Genomic DNA, 14,699 nt, shown 5'->3' on the forward strand with positions numbered 1-14,699 from the left:
TTGCATACTGTAATGTCTGCAACTCAAATCAGGGAGTTTCCATGGAACTGTTATATATGGACCTAGACATTCAGAGCCGAACACAGATGCACTGATGTTTTTTTCCAACAAAGCAGAAGCAATCCATTGACTATCTTTTGACGCTTCTATTTATCTATCTATTCTATCTACAGACTGTTTGTACATATCTAAATAAATATTTAAATATTAATATCTATGGTTGGGGGATGTGATAGAAACGGTATACAAATATCAGAAAAATACAGTGCATTTAGAGGCCAGCAAACAGAAGGACATCTACTCAACTCTCCATTTATTCAAAAATAATATTAGGTGTTGAAAACTCAGATACCAGAGCCTCTCCATGACACTTATGAATCAGTGTTACTGAGCTTCCAGCTAAGACACACCAGTCTCAATATGGCCTCTAGTGTTTCCAGAGTGTTCAGTCTGTCATTGTTTAAATAGTCTTTCTCTCTCTCTCTCTCTCTCTCTCACACTCACTCACACACACACACACACACACTCTCTCTCTTATGACTCTGTTTTTCCATGTTTTAATTGGTGTTTTCAGTAGTTCTGACATTTCCCTTCAATGTTTCTTATGAACATGTGCCACAGTAGATTAAAGGTTAAAGAAGCAGGCATGCCACTTCACAGGAAATGCTGTCTTGTGCAAAAATCTTTGGCAATAGGGAAATTCCCCCCTGGTGTTTTTGCAGGGAATGCTGAAGAGCAACTTCATGTTGGGGGGACAAAACATAATGTATAGCTGTACTGTCACACCAGTGAATCACTGTGAGACAATTTGAATGGAAAATTCTACAAACATCACACACCCACCTATTCTACAGAATCTACTGAACATGACGATACGATTTGAAATGTAAACAAGCTAAGGGCAGCACCATAACATTTGAAATGTAAACAAGCTAAGGACAGCACCATAACATTTGAAATGTAAACAAGCTAAGGGCAGCACCATAACATTTGAAATGTAAACAAGCTAAGGGCAGCACCATAAGATTTTCAGATGCTGCTCACATTTACAAAATAATTATATGACAACCACAAACTAGAGTATCTTGAAGGGTGTGTATTTTAGTGGTGTGTAGAGTAGACACTCAGGTCACTTGTGTCCATCCAGGATTATAATAGGATTAGGATAATTTTGTTTACCAGTTTTCCCATTAACATCACACTAGGGTCTTTGTGATAAAGCTGTGCTTTTATTTATTGTTAGAACCTGCATAACAGGATTAAATTATTGTATTAATTTGCCATCTACATTCTGATGGTATAGTTTAGGTTTGGTTTATTTTAAAAGCAAAAAGGAAAACACTTTTGTAGAAAAGAAATACATCTTATACGTTGTATGTTTTCTAAATATAAAACATTAAATAAACATCTTAAAACATTGTGGAAACATACACAAATAATTCTCACATAAAATGTCTAATATTGCCATACTGTTTGACAATAATTAATAGCTGAAAGAAATTAAGCCATTTAATTATTGCTCAAGATGAGACCGCACCATGTTTCAGGCAGCACTCTGGTCCAAGAGGCCCAGTATTTAAATGTTATATATAAAAGTTTACAAAAGATATCACTTCCATATCCCTTACCAACACACTCAGTCTTAACATCAGTACACACTGCACCAGGTACCCACCATAGCACAGCAATTTTACACAGCCCATGGGCTTCATCTGTTACTGTCTATCACCAGAGGAAAATAAACACAGTCAAATCTTGTGTTTCTTCCATTCACCACCACATGTAAAACAATTGCACTGTGTGAATTTACACCTTCGAGGCATTTGTTAGAACCAACTCAACTGAATTCAACAAAACCAATGTCATTAAATGCGTCATACCAACACATTCATCATTAAAGTGACAACATTTTTTACTTCACAATCTGGTCCCAGAGCTGGTTATAAACAGGAGCGAAACCAGCTGGAGAAAACACAGTGATGACGTAGTGAAAACAGAGAAAGAGAGAGAGAGAGAGAGAGAGAGAGAGATCAGAGAGAGTGATACCTCAGATACAACGCAGACACGCACTCCAGTACGTCTGCATTCCAGGCATGACTGTCAGTGACACCTGTGTCATGCCAAAAACCTCAGCACACTCTGAGAATGACTCCAGAGCACTCAGCCCATAGACGGCATACAATAAACAGTACATATCCATACATACACATACCATATACAATCTGTGGTCGAGAAGAACTATACTCTCTCCCTCTTCCAAAACAGACTATCTGTTTCTGGTGAAATAAAAGCAGCATCATCTACATTACAAAAAGTGTAGTGGTTTAGCTGAAAGGCAATGCCCTTTAACGGTAAGGTTGTGTAAGATGAAATAGGCTATAGTAATTAGGAGTAGATTATGCTATAGCATAAAATTGTAACAGCTCAGTACTGAGCAACACATCTCATAATAGTCATTATAATAGCCCATTATAATGAGAAGAACTAGTGCGAGCACTGTGCTCAGACCTAATGCAAACTGTCATGTGTCTGTTCGGTCAGGTAGCTTAGCATGTTTTTGGGGACATGCTGGAGAAAAACACCATCATTTTTCGGTGCCTCATTGGATCCTGAAGATTCAAACTGAGATAGGTGCCACTGTACTTGAGGGTTACAAAATATAGCCTTATATGGGCACACTGAAGTGGCACCTTTTCCAATTAGAACCCATAAGGACCCGAGGATATAGCTTTGAAAATGTCATGCTTTTTGACTGTAGTGTCCCATGCTATTAAATGCTAAAAATGCTATTATGCTACCTGACTAGTTAAATCTACAAAAACAAAATATTTTCAAAACATGTTAATAACATATTAAAAAGTATTCTTCTTCTTCTTCTTCTTCTTCTTCTTCTTCTTCTTATCAACATTATTAGTATTGTTGCTTTTGTTGTTGTTGTTGTTGTTGATGTTGTTGTTGTTATGGGGCTCAGTGAGCTTATGTAGGTAACAGGTCAACAGCACCAGTGGATGTTCTGGGATGCCCTCTCAGCTCCTGGCTTCTGACCGGATCACTAGAGGTCACCAGAGGTCGGGCTCGACCCACACGACCTTCTGCTGTTCCTCCACCACGGCGCCCTGGATGAGGTCCAGCAGGGCCTCCTCCCTCCAGCACTCGGGCTGCAGCATCCGGTACAGACACGGCAGCTTGTCCAGCAGGGGCTCCTCGGCACGCGAGCTGTCCAGAAGCTGAGCCTCCGACACACTGTGGTGCCGCAGACGATGTCTGTGGAGGGAGAGGTGGAGAGAGGGAGAGAGAGAGGGTGAGAGAGAGAGAGGGGGAGAGATGGGGGTTATGGATTGCTATTGATGAATATCAACATGAATGAATGTTGAAGTATAGGAACATGCCAGAGAGATCAACAGAGAAAAGCTGCTGCGCGTGTGTACTTGAGTCGGGAAGTGCTGCACTTAGTAGCGGCGATGAAGATGATGATGGGGAAGATGTCCGCCCTGTGGAGACGCCGCACACAGTCCAGCCCCAGCGGCAGGACGCAGTGGGTCCCCTACAGCAGCCAATCACAACGCAGAGATGAAATGTGCTGTATGGGCGGCCTGTATCATCCTGCCTACACCATGGCCTCCAGTGACCGGGTTAAGTGAACTCATTAACAATGGTGATTTGGATCAGTTACAGTTTTCTGATTATTTTTTGAAAGACTGTAGTCATGTCTGTTAAATTAGTGTGATAACTTAAACCTGTCATGTGACCAGTGAATCAAAACAAAATGGCTGTTATGTCATGAGTGTTCATGGCCTATTTTGCTGTGAAAAGTGTTCTGATGGTGTAAGAGTGTTCTGATGGTGTAAAAGTGTTCTGATGGTGCAAGAGTGTTCTGATGGTGTAAAAGTGTTCTGATGGTGTAAGAGTGTTCTGATGGTGTAAAAGTGTTCTGATGGTGCAAGAGTGTTCTGATCAGAGGCGATTCTAGAGTCTGTGGGGCCCCCAAGCAAAAATTTCAAGGGGGCATTACCGACCAGTGTTCATCACCATTATGTTAGGCTATAAATAATCTGATACCAACGGAAAATGTATTAAATAAAAGGGTAAGGCTATTTGCACCCCTGGTACAATTAGCAGTGTATGCTATTCGTACCCTGGTGCAATAAGAAGTGAATTCTATTCGTACCCCGGTGCACACAGTAATGTGTCCTATTAGTACCCCGTCTGGTACAAATATCAATGTATGCTATTCGTACCCCGGTGCACACAGCAATGTGTTCTATTAGTACCTCGTCTGGTACAAATATCAGTGTATGCTATTTGCACCCCTGTGCATTTAATCTGGCATATTGATCAAACAATGTAATATTTTTTTTTTTTTTAAAACAAGCAACATGTTTTTTTTGTTGTTACTTAACAGAGTGTGAATAGCTCAGCTGTGTAATAGACACTCTGAATAAGGTATGCTGTTTGCATCAATGTACAGTTAGAAGTGGATGCTATTCTTACCCTGGTGTTTATAGTACTGCATGCTATTTACACCCTGGTGCATGAACTAGCTAATTGTTGCAAACAAAACTTCCGTTTGAGAACCGATTTGTTGTTCAAATTGCGCGCCTTCTCTCCAGAGACATTGGTACACATGCACACTCACTCTGCCAAAACGCATCAGACAGGAATTGAACCCCGGTCTCCCACGTGCTGGCTCTTGCCTGTTACCACTACACTATCTGCTTGTATGTGTTCACTGAACAAAGATTATGAAAATAAAACACAACTTTTCCATCTCAATTTTAATTTGAACAGATATTAGTACTGAAACCGTTCAGAATTCTTCACTTTCTGCTGACGAAAAAACGAATGTCGGCCATGTTTTTTGGGCACGCGAGCAACATGTTTTTGTTGTTATGTAACAGGGTGTGAATAGCCCAGTTGTGTGGCCAAGACCAGGGGTACGAATAGACACTCTGTAAATAAAACCTTTTTTTTTTTTAATTCCAAATATTCCAAACATGAAAAACTTCTTTGGATAAAGTCTATATTTTATTCTTAAATAAGCTACTTGGTTGACCCATCTCCTGACAATGTTACAATGTTTATTGTTTGCTTACAAGAATTATTAGCATGCAGAGTGAGAAGCGAACTAAAGGAATTGGAGCTGGGAGAAAAATAGCTGGGCCTATAAACAGGAATGGAAAGAAAAATTTGCGTTTAATCTTACCCGGTTTCACAAATGCAAAACCTGTGTATCAGATATGAAACAACGCTGTCACAATAAATAATATCATACCACACTACAAAATGCAGCTATTTGCTCCAAACAAGCACAAAGGCGCAATATTGAAGCGCTGGCCGAGGACTATGCACAGCTAGCAGGATCCAGTGCATTCTGGTGTTCTTTCTCATATTTGTTTAAGCACCAACTCACAGTCTGATTGGTGAATAGGCTATTTGTAAATCGATATCGTAAAATAAAAGATTTAAAAAAAATAGGACTGCCAGAATAATTTGACTGGGCCAAACAATATCAGTGGCGCAGCTTTGGCCGCCTGTTGCCAACCCATGTCGTAGATTATAGTTTAAACTCGAGGTGTGTCAATGATATTTTAATTTCTTGTCGACTGAGGCGACTGGGATTTTAATTTTTTTTTTACTTCTTACTGATGACGTAAGAGTGTTCTGATGGTGTAAAAGTGTTCTGATGGTGTAAGAGTGTTCTGATGGTGAGATGGTGTAAGAGTGTTCTGATGGTGAGATGGTGTAAGAGTGTTCTGATGTGCTCTCTGTTGGTGCTGATCCACTCACCCTCTTCATGATCTTCTCCACGCCCTGCAGGGTGTAGCAGTGGTGGGTGCTGGGGTCTCCACACTCCTCTAGAACCTCCCCTTTCTGCACCCGCACCGCATGCTCACTCGCACTCAGCGTTTCTGACAGGGAGAGGGGTGGGGGTCATTTAGTCAATAACCTACACTAGACATTGTGGTCAATAGTGTACACTAGACCTTTCCACTGAAAGGGTTTATTCATAACTGCACAAAGCATCATAAATCAACTGTTACATGCACATTGAGCTCTAAATGAAGAAACAATGACTAACATATTACAGTCTGTAATCAGTAAGAAGCCTGTTCCTGTAATAAAACCAGATCATAAATATACAATTATTCACCGAGCTTCAGGAAAAGACATTATTACTCGGACTGTAAACGCAAGCATGAATACAAGTGATAAGTGATGCTTTTAAGGGAATGTACAACTATAATGGTTAACTCCAAAGGCTTGTTGCCTTGCCGGTAAGTGAAAAAAGCTCCTGAGTCCAGTGTTATGGTATTCTATATATATAACGCTGCCTGGCCACATACCAGGTTCACAGAGCTGGTAGCCCTCCATCTCTGCCAGCCTCTTGTGGAGGACCCGGCCAAGGACTGTGGGAAGGAGGAGGACCGGGCGGCAGACAGGCGGGTAGTGGGGTGTGACCAGCGTGTACGGCATGAGGGTGACACAGCTCCTCGGTGTGCTGCCATCACCTGGAGGAGAAGAGCATTACAACAGAGAAACTCAGGACTCTCCAGTGCTTGTTGTGCTTTAAAGCAACACCAAAGAGTTTTTTGAACCTTAAAATAATGTTTCCAAAATCATTTCAGTGGTTCATCAACTCGTAACAGGGTAAACGGCACTTCTGCATTCGCTTCGCAGCCCTCTATCGGCTATACCGCACTATGTAAGTTTGTCAGATCAGGTAGCGGATCTGTAGTTCGATGGAATGAGACATTAGAAACTACAAATTTGACATGCACTGATGTCGCAATACATCGTACTTTCATAAATCATATTCTACTTTGTCTGTGGATTCGTTATTTGCAAAGCCGGTGCTGGATATACAAATACCGTGCGTGCGACGAAGGTAAAGTTCTTTGGTGTTGCTTTAATTAGTCTTTATGCAGAATTCTGACTAAAAAACCTGTTTCACACACTGAAACCCTGCAGTCAGTCACTCATTATGTTGAGTCACTCTTTTCAGTGTAGGCACAATGACTCAACACACTCAAGATTTAAAAGCCCAGTCTGGTTGTTTGAAAGGGCTGTTGGACTCACCGTCCTTCTTCACACTGACCCAGAGTGGGTTGCGTGGTTGCCGGCCGGTGCTCACAATCCGCACGGCCTTCTGCTTCCCCTGAACACGCTCCACCTGCACAGAGAGATGAGGTCAGCTTTATTTTGAAGAAAATATCTCTGTAGCAGAGAGATGAGGGGCGGGAGTCAAACTGGCACACTAGAGAACTCAGAAAAAGTACTCTGTACTGCCAAGGAGACTTGAGAACACAGAAAAGGTTCTCTGTACTGCCAAGGAGAGTAGAGAACTCAGAAAAGGTTCTCTGTACTGCCAAGGAGAGTAGAGAACTCAGAAAAGGTTCTCTGTACTGCCAAGGAGAGTAGAGAACTCAGAAAAGCTACTCACTACTGCCAAGGAGAGTACTGTAGGATTAAAAGGGAATAACACATCATAGTCACTGTAACAGTAAACGCAAGCATGAATACAAGTGATAGTGTGTGCGTGGTAGTGTGTGTGTGCGCGTGTTTTATGGCACCATGTGTACACCTGAGCTTGAGAAGCAACTGCTAAGAAAGAGTCCGTAGGATCACTAACAAAAAAATATTGTTATTTTTTAAAATTCAGAGGACCTTGGTGAGAACTGAATCTGATAAGACAGCGGGAAATACCGGAGGCAAACACAACTTCCCTTACTAGTCTGTTATCTTGTTTGATCAAACTCAAACCTTATATCATTAACTAACATTAACTCCAATTCCAATTCAGACTCATAGATGTGTCATTCATGAACAAACTGAGGAATCTACTGTTTCCTTACTGAAAGGACTAAATGCAAAGGAATGTCTTGCTGCAGATGACTGTGTTTGGCTACAGTCCTATTAAGCCTGCTCAACCTCACTCTGCACACACTGATCCCCTACCATCTGACTGACAGAACAAAGAGAGACACATCTATTGTCCTACATAAGGTTTTAAAGTTTATCAGTCAGTGTACCTGGGCACCTGACAAAGCCTTCTTCATATGAGAGCACACTGACTTCGAAACAGACAGTCGTGACTTGGACCTAAATCAAGATTCAGCAGATATAATCTCACCTTTTTGTGAGCTCGATGCTGGAAGGTCATGTCTTCTATTGAATGAATCAGCAAACGCTGAGCCCTGAAGGACGCACAAAATGAAATTACTGTACCACAAAATTACCCACGGTCTGATAAATCATACAAATCCTCTCCAGGAAAATCATTTGCCCTTGAGCACTTTCTACTTTCTAATCCATATAACAACTACAAAATATAATTGACAAATCTGGACTGTACACCGCACTGGATATTTCACTGACTTTATCAATCCAATAAGTGGGTGTACTTTTTGAGACAAAAGTCTCACAAGTTGACTTGATGAAGTCTGCATACTCAGACTTGGCCAACAATGCCTTAAGTATGCCTGAAAAGGAAGTGAATGCAGGAGACAGAAAAACATTTTTTCGATGTTTTGATGTGAGAGTGTGCACCATCAGACCAGTTGATCCAGTTCACCTTCAGAAAATTTTCAAGCACGGTTGGATGGAGCAGCTTATCTTGTGTACAGCTGGGGGCTGAGGCCCGGAGGTGAGACTACCTGTAGTAGTTGGGTTCTGAGGTGAGACTACCTGTAGAAGTTGGACCCTGAGGTGAGACTACCTGTAGTAGTTGGGCACGCTGCCACTCTTCAGGTCCTGCAGCTGGCATGGGTGCACCAGGCTGGCCCACCAGGTGCCCTCGGTGCTGTGGCAGGTGTTGGTGACGTGCAGGATGTCGTTGCACTTGATGGACAGGCCACCGACGGCTGTGCCCGCCGGCACGGACATGTTGACCCGAACGTAGAAAGAGTCCCCCGAGGTGACCTCCCCCTTTTTCAGCTGTTGCCGAAGGCTCTCATACACTGACAACAAAAACAGGAAACAAAACCTGAGACATGAGTAACATGATGTCAAAAAACCTGATGTCTTTAAAGGTAATGCCTTTGAATCTTCCCAACGCAGTCACGCATACTTGTCACTAGAATGGCAGGGCATGACTATAAACAGCTAGAGACAACACCAAAGGCAAAACCCAAAGAAAACCACCCTGGCAGTTTCTGTGACCTCACCCTGTTGCTGACTTAAGCTCAAAGCCTTAAAGCAATAATTCCACACATAAACTGAGACCACACCACATGAAGCATTCAGCAAATAACAACCGCCATTTAAGCCTGCTAAATGGAATGTGTGATCATTGTCATTGAGAAATGCAATTAATGTGGCAATTACTGTAAACAGAGATCTCTTTCACCAGACTCAAATTCTGAGCTAGATTAGGTGACTCCTTGTGTGGGATGGAGAAAGCCTGGAGTGTACAAGAAGATTGAAAGGTTGACTCCCTGGTGGGAAATAAGGCAGGGAGACTCAGAAAGCAATACAGTTGGCCCTGGCCATGGCGCGGTTTGATTCCTGCCCCGTGGTCCTTTCCGGATCCTACCCCAACTCTCTCTCCCACTTGCTTCCTGTCATTCTCCACTGTCCTATTTCATTAAAAGGCATAACAAGCCCCAAAAATATACTTAAAAAAAGAAAGCAATACAGTCCCCATCCGTACATTTCTGATGTTAAGTTGTGCTGCTCTTACGGTGTCTACTTTTCCAAGTCACCATTTATCGGCTACATCCGGCCCCAGCCGTGGCGCGGCTGGGGCACCTGCACCGTACGCCGGCGACCCAGGTTCGATTCCCGCCCCGTGGTCCTTTCCGGATCCTACCCCTGCTCTCTCTCCCACTCACTTCCTGTCATTCTCTACTATCCTGTAAATTAAAGGCATAAAAGGCCAAAAAAATATACTTTATCAGTTACATCCAGTGTCAGTTCTACCATCTGCGACGGCATTTCTGCCTGTTTACATCTGTGTGGCCATGTGACCTCAGGTCAGTTGTGCGAGCTCTGACTCACTCACCGTCCTGGTTGGGCCTGAGTGAGAGCTGGCATGGCCCCTTAACCTGCCTCAGAGCCCACAGCGCCTCCTCCTGGGTGGAGTCCTCCAGCACCATCCGCAGCACCTGCCTCTCCTCCTCGTACTTCACCTGACGCACACACACACACACACACACACACAATATGTAGGTACTGTATGAATATCATATATGTGAGTCTTCAAATAATATGCACCGCATCACACTTGAATGCATATCATCCCAGATGCAGTCCATGTTTCTGGTGTAAGGTTGTTGAAGCAGGGACAGGGTACAGGAAGCAGGGACTGTCATTCCTTGTTGATTTATTATGAGGACAATATGCCTTTAGGTTTATAAGTAAATCTGTAGCATGTATTATGCAGACAGCCACCTACAGGCATGTGACTAAAAAGAGGGAGCAGACTTATGGGAACTGGGAAAAGAGCAGAGGATCCTTCTCCTCAGTAGATGCTCCGGGGGGACCTTTCATTCTTCTCTCTGAGCTGCCTGGGGCATTCCTTCTAAACAAGCGAAAGGATCTGCCGTGTTTAGGAAGGACTTTGACATCCTCAGCAAATGGGAAGTGAGCTGAACAGCGAGGCAGCCCAAGGGAGCACACGGAGATGATGTGAAGATGTCCCCACCGTCTGGAGCACACCTCCCACTTCCCTTTATCTGCACAGAGGATAACAATCTCCCTGGCTAGGAATTCACAGCTACAACATTTGCCCCTTTAGGGATATGTGCAAATCCCCACTCCAACTGAATTACACACACACAAGAGAATAAAACTGAGGCTCATTTTGGAAGCGAGAAACTCTAACAAAGAGACTGGTCTGGGACCAGTTTTCAGCCCTCGTGTCTGAGACGTTCCAATCGCTGTTTCTTCTGGCCTGCTGCGGTCTCTCTCACCTCTATGATCTGGGCTCCGGGGCTGACCCCGGACATGTGAGCAGACGAGCCCTCGGTGACCCGGTGCACGAACACGCCCGTCTTGTTGCCCCCGACGACCTGGATCTGGCTGAGCAGCGCGCCGTCCTGGACGGTGAGGGTGAGCTGACGCCCGGTTATGCGCACCGCCTGCGGCCGCTGAACGCATCAGGAAGGGAGGTGCAGACGCCCGCGACACACTGCCATGGGAACAGACACAGACCAGCACTTTCACTACAAACACATGCTTCACAGATCAGCTTCACTACACTACAACACACACATGCTTCACAGATCAGCTTCATTACACTACAACACACACATGCTTCACAGATCAGCTTCACTACACTACAACACACACATGCTTCACAGATCAGCTTCATTACACTACAACACACACATGCTTCACAGATCAGCTTCATTACACTACAACACACACATGCTTCACAGATCAGCTTTCACAATCTCTGAGTATGTGCTTGTCATGAGCTCTACAAAATTCAACTGGTCTTGGATCAGTGGGTGCAGAGATACTTAACAGAGTGTACAGGCCAGGCCCCGAATTATCTTTTTGTCTTTAAGGGGGTCTCTCTATCTCATAAAAAGTTGGCACACCCCGCGCATAGCCTAACAAGGCGATACAATAACAGTAAATAGCCTAGGCGCGAGTGGCGCTTTTGCGCAGTAGCCTATATGTGCACAATAGGCCTAGACACACGCACACAATAGACAGAGGTTTTTCATAGAATTCTTTTAATTCATTTCAACATATTATTGATTGTAATATTCCATATTTAATTTTAATTTCACAATACAAAGATAGACTAAATTTTACTCTGAGTGCCATTCTCAATTTCACAACGTAGGCTAACTCATTTGAAGCAGACCACCGTCTCAGATAGGCTATCCTCAGTGTCAAACACAATAATGCATGTAGTATAACTTATACACAGGGAAAATGCACTAACTGGCAGAAAATAATAAAGCCATTGCAGCCAAACTATGTTCTAGTATTATAGACTAATGTGCACATAGTAACAACACCTGGGCGTTCAGTCGTCTCGTGTGTTGAACCGTGGGAATAAATAGACGAACAATTTTGGAATTTGCACTGAGATGTTGTCGGGTAGCCATTGAATAGGCTATTCTGCCATCAGAGATTGCTAACAGGTGTTTCAAAATATCTGGGAACTTTCCGGAGCTCTGAATGACAGAGGATAGCTACAGATCAGTTCACAGAATCATTGAAGTAAGCTGCATTATGGGCCATAATTTATGGCTTTGTTAATCAACATAGAAGAGGTAAGGCGCAAGTTCAACAGCAAACAGGACTTTTCCGCACGTATCAACCCATGTAGGCTAGCCCAATGAACGCCTATGTAAATGCACAACACATTCTCATGAAAGCAGGGTAAGTTCTTCAGACTTCAGACGAGTGCTGTCAAATCGATCGTATGCGGTTTGCTCATATAGTCTAGTGGTGTGGTGGTGAAGTGTCATCATGCTGCGTTCAAGAGCGTAGGGTAGGTCTACGTCCCGTATTAGCCTATATTTTAATTTCACGTCTGTAATGGTAAGAGATCGAACAGGGATCGATAATGAGCGGTTTTTTAATATTAAATTACAATGCCAGACACCTTCAGATATCAGAGACCCCCTCAGATTTTTGACTTTGTTGCTTTCATGGCCAGTCCTCACTCTATGGGAGCTCGGCTCCCTCTGGCTCCCACGTAATTCGAGCACTGGTACAGGCTGACTTGAACTGTTGGAATGGCAGGTATATAAATATTTATTACACGGCTCTTCAGAGTGCTGCAGAAAGTTCCATTCACATGAATGGGCCTTCCCAATGTTCGGAGGTCTGTTAAATCTATATAATTACCGCTGCAAAGTATATAATGACTGCTGTTATGGCAACAGGGTCGAAGCAAAACCCCTCCACTGCGCGTCAGGGTTCGGTTCGCCCTGTCGGGACTTATTTTCCGATAATTACTGGCGGACAATACATTAAGTATAAGTATACTCTTTTGATCCCGTGAGGGATATTTGCTCTCTGCATTTATCCCAATCCGTGAATTAGTGAGACACTCAGGTGAAGCACACACTAATCCCGGCGCAGTGAGCTGCCTGCAACAGCGGCGCTCGGGGAGCAGTGAGAGGTTAGCTGCCTTGCTCAAGGGCACTTCAGCCGTGCCTACTGGTCGGGGTTCGAACCGGCAGCCCTACGGTTACAATTCCGAAGTGCTAACCAGTAGGCCACGGCTGCCCTCAAATCATCCCTTACATAAAAGCGGGTAGGCTATATATTATATCACATTTCTGTTCTTTTAGCATGCGTGGAACACTGGGACCTGTTCATTGAGGAAGACTCATGAGAAAATGGCTGCGTGTCATGATTGGGAGCTGGGTGTTTCTAGTCTACAGATGCAGATATTTAGAGGCTTACGTGTCAAGGCTGCGGCTCTTCTGTGGAAGGGTGGGGAGTGATGCTGACTTACTGTCTGTAAACAAAACAGGGGGAAAACATTTATGATCTATTCACAAGGAAGCCATATGGAAACCCCCCCACACACACACACGCACACGTACACACACACTTCACACTACGGGTACACAAATGCGGTGGTGAGCTAGAGGGCATATATTTGATGATTACATGAATTATTTGAATTACATACATACAGTGGTATGAGGTATTTTCCATAAGATCATCTCTCAATGCAAATCAAACCAGGTATTAGGCTAACTGAAATAAAACCATGGCAATCTCTAGGTATGGTGAAGGGTATGTGATGATGTGGGGCTATTTTAATTCCAAAGACCAAGGGAACTTTATCAGGATGCATAGTATCCTGGATCCATGAAATAAGTGGCCTTTAAAAATAAAAATCTGCCTGCCTCCATGGGAATTTAACATAGGGGTGTGTATACTTATCCCCCTCCTGTATATTAAGGAAGAACATTGATCTATTTATAATACATTATTCATTCACAAAGAAAATTGGTGTCCGTAAAGGTTGGATTTTTCCTCAATTTTTAAATGAAGGCATTAAGATCAACTTCCAAAGGTGATTTTTTATTCCTCTTTTTAGATCCATCAGAAATGCTCGGTGATTCAAGGACTTGGACTCCGTTTCACTCTGTTCCTCTGAACTGACTTCACAGCCTCTTTCAGACTTAAACCTGACAGTCAATACTACTCAACGTACCATTGATAATGACAAAGTCGCTCTCTGTGTCCAAGGAGAAAGGACTGTCGTCTGTCTCGAGGCTACAGAGATGGCAAAGACAGAGTGAAAAGAAAACATTAAGCGAGCAGGCAAACATGAAAAGCAGCCCCCTCCGGTCAGAAGCTGTTCTCTAATCATCACGCAGCCTCAGAGTGGTGGAGCTGGTTGTACGGGACAGCACCGTCAGCTCAATCTGCCTCTCTGGTTCAGTGAGAACGTCAATAACACGCGAGCTGACCAAACCATGCAGGGGGCAGTGTCAGGCGTCTCTTATGCTGTTTAAGGCCATTTACCTGCATAATGCGTCACCGCTTTCTGAAAAAAGCCCTTGTGTTAACAAATGACCCGGATCTTATAAACATAGATCCACTGTCAGAACTGATACCCATGCAAATAAAAACAGGAAAAGGAGGATATAGAGTTCTAGGGATCTAGCAAAGATTAACGGCAGGAATATGGGAGGTATTTGTTGTAAGCACATTTTATGTGGCCACTTTTACTCCCAGTGGAAAGAGGAAATTGATATGGAGGCAAACACAAA

At 43.4% G+C, this 14,699-nt stretch overlaps 1 protein-coding gene across 1 annotated transcript in view; it reads right to left on the minus strand.

The window, feature by feature from the left end:
* Positions 1-1,215: 1,215 nt before the first annotated feature.
* card14 (caspase recruitment domain family, member 14) overlaps positions 1,216-14,699 on the minus strand; it is a 23,195-nt gene continuing 9,711 nt past the window's right edge. Inside the window, 12 exon segments of the mRNA XM_048249228.1 lie at positions 1,216-3,264; positions 3,429-3,544; positions 5,788-5,909; positions 6,345-6,509; positions 7,078-7,171; positions 8,132-8,195; positions 8,717-8,957; positions 10,001-10,127; positions 10,911-11,087; positions 11,089-11,128; positions 13,375-13,429; positions 14,138-14,199. Coding sequence (XP_048105185.1) covers positions 3,060-3,264; positions 3,429-3,544; positions 5,788-5,909; positions 6,345-6,509; positions 7,078-7,171; positions 8,132-8,195; positions 8,717-8,957; positions 10,001-10,127; positions 10,911-11,087; positions 11,089-11,128; positions 13,375-13,429; positions 14,138-14,199 — 1,468 coding nt within the window. The 3' untranslated portion in view covers positions 1,216-3,059.

This window comes from Alosa alosa, chromosome 7 (genome assembly GCF_017589495.1).
Source record: "Alosa alosa isolate M-15738 ecotype Scorff River chromosome 7, AALO_Geno_1.1, whole genome shotgun sequence".
Lineage (NCBI taxonomy): Eukaryota > Metazoa > Chordata > Actinopteri > Clupeiformes > Clupeidae > Alosa > Alosa alosa.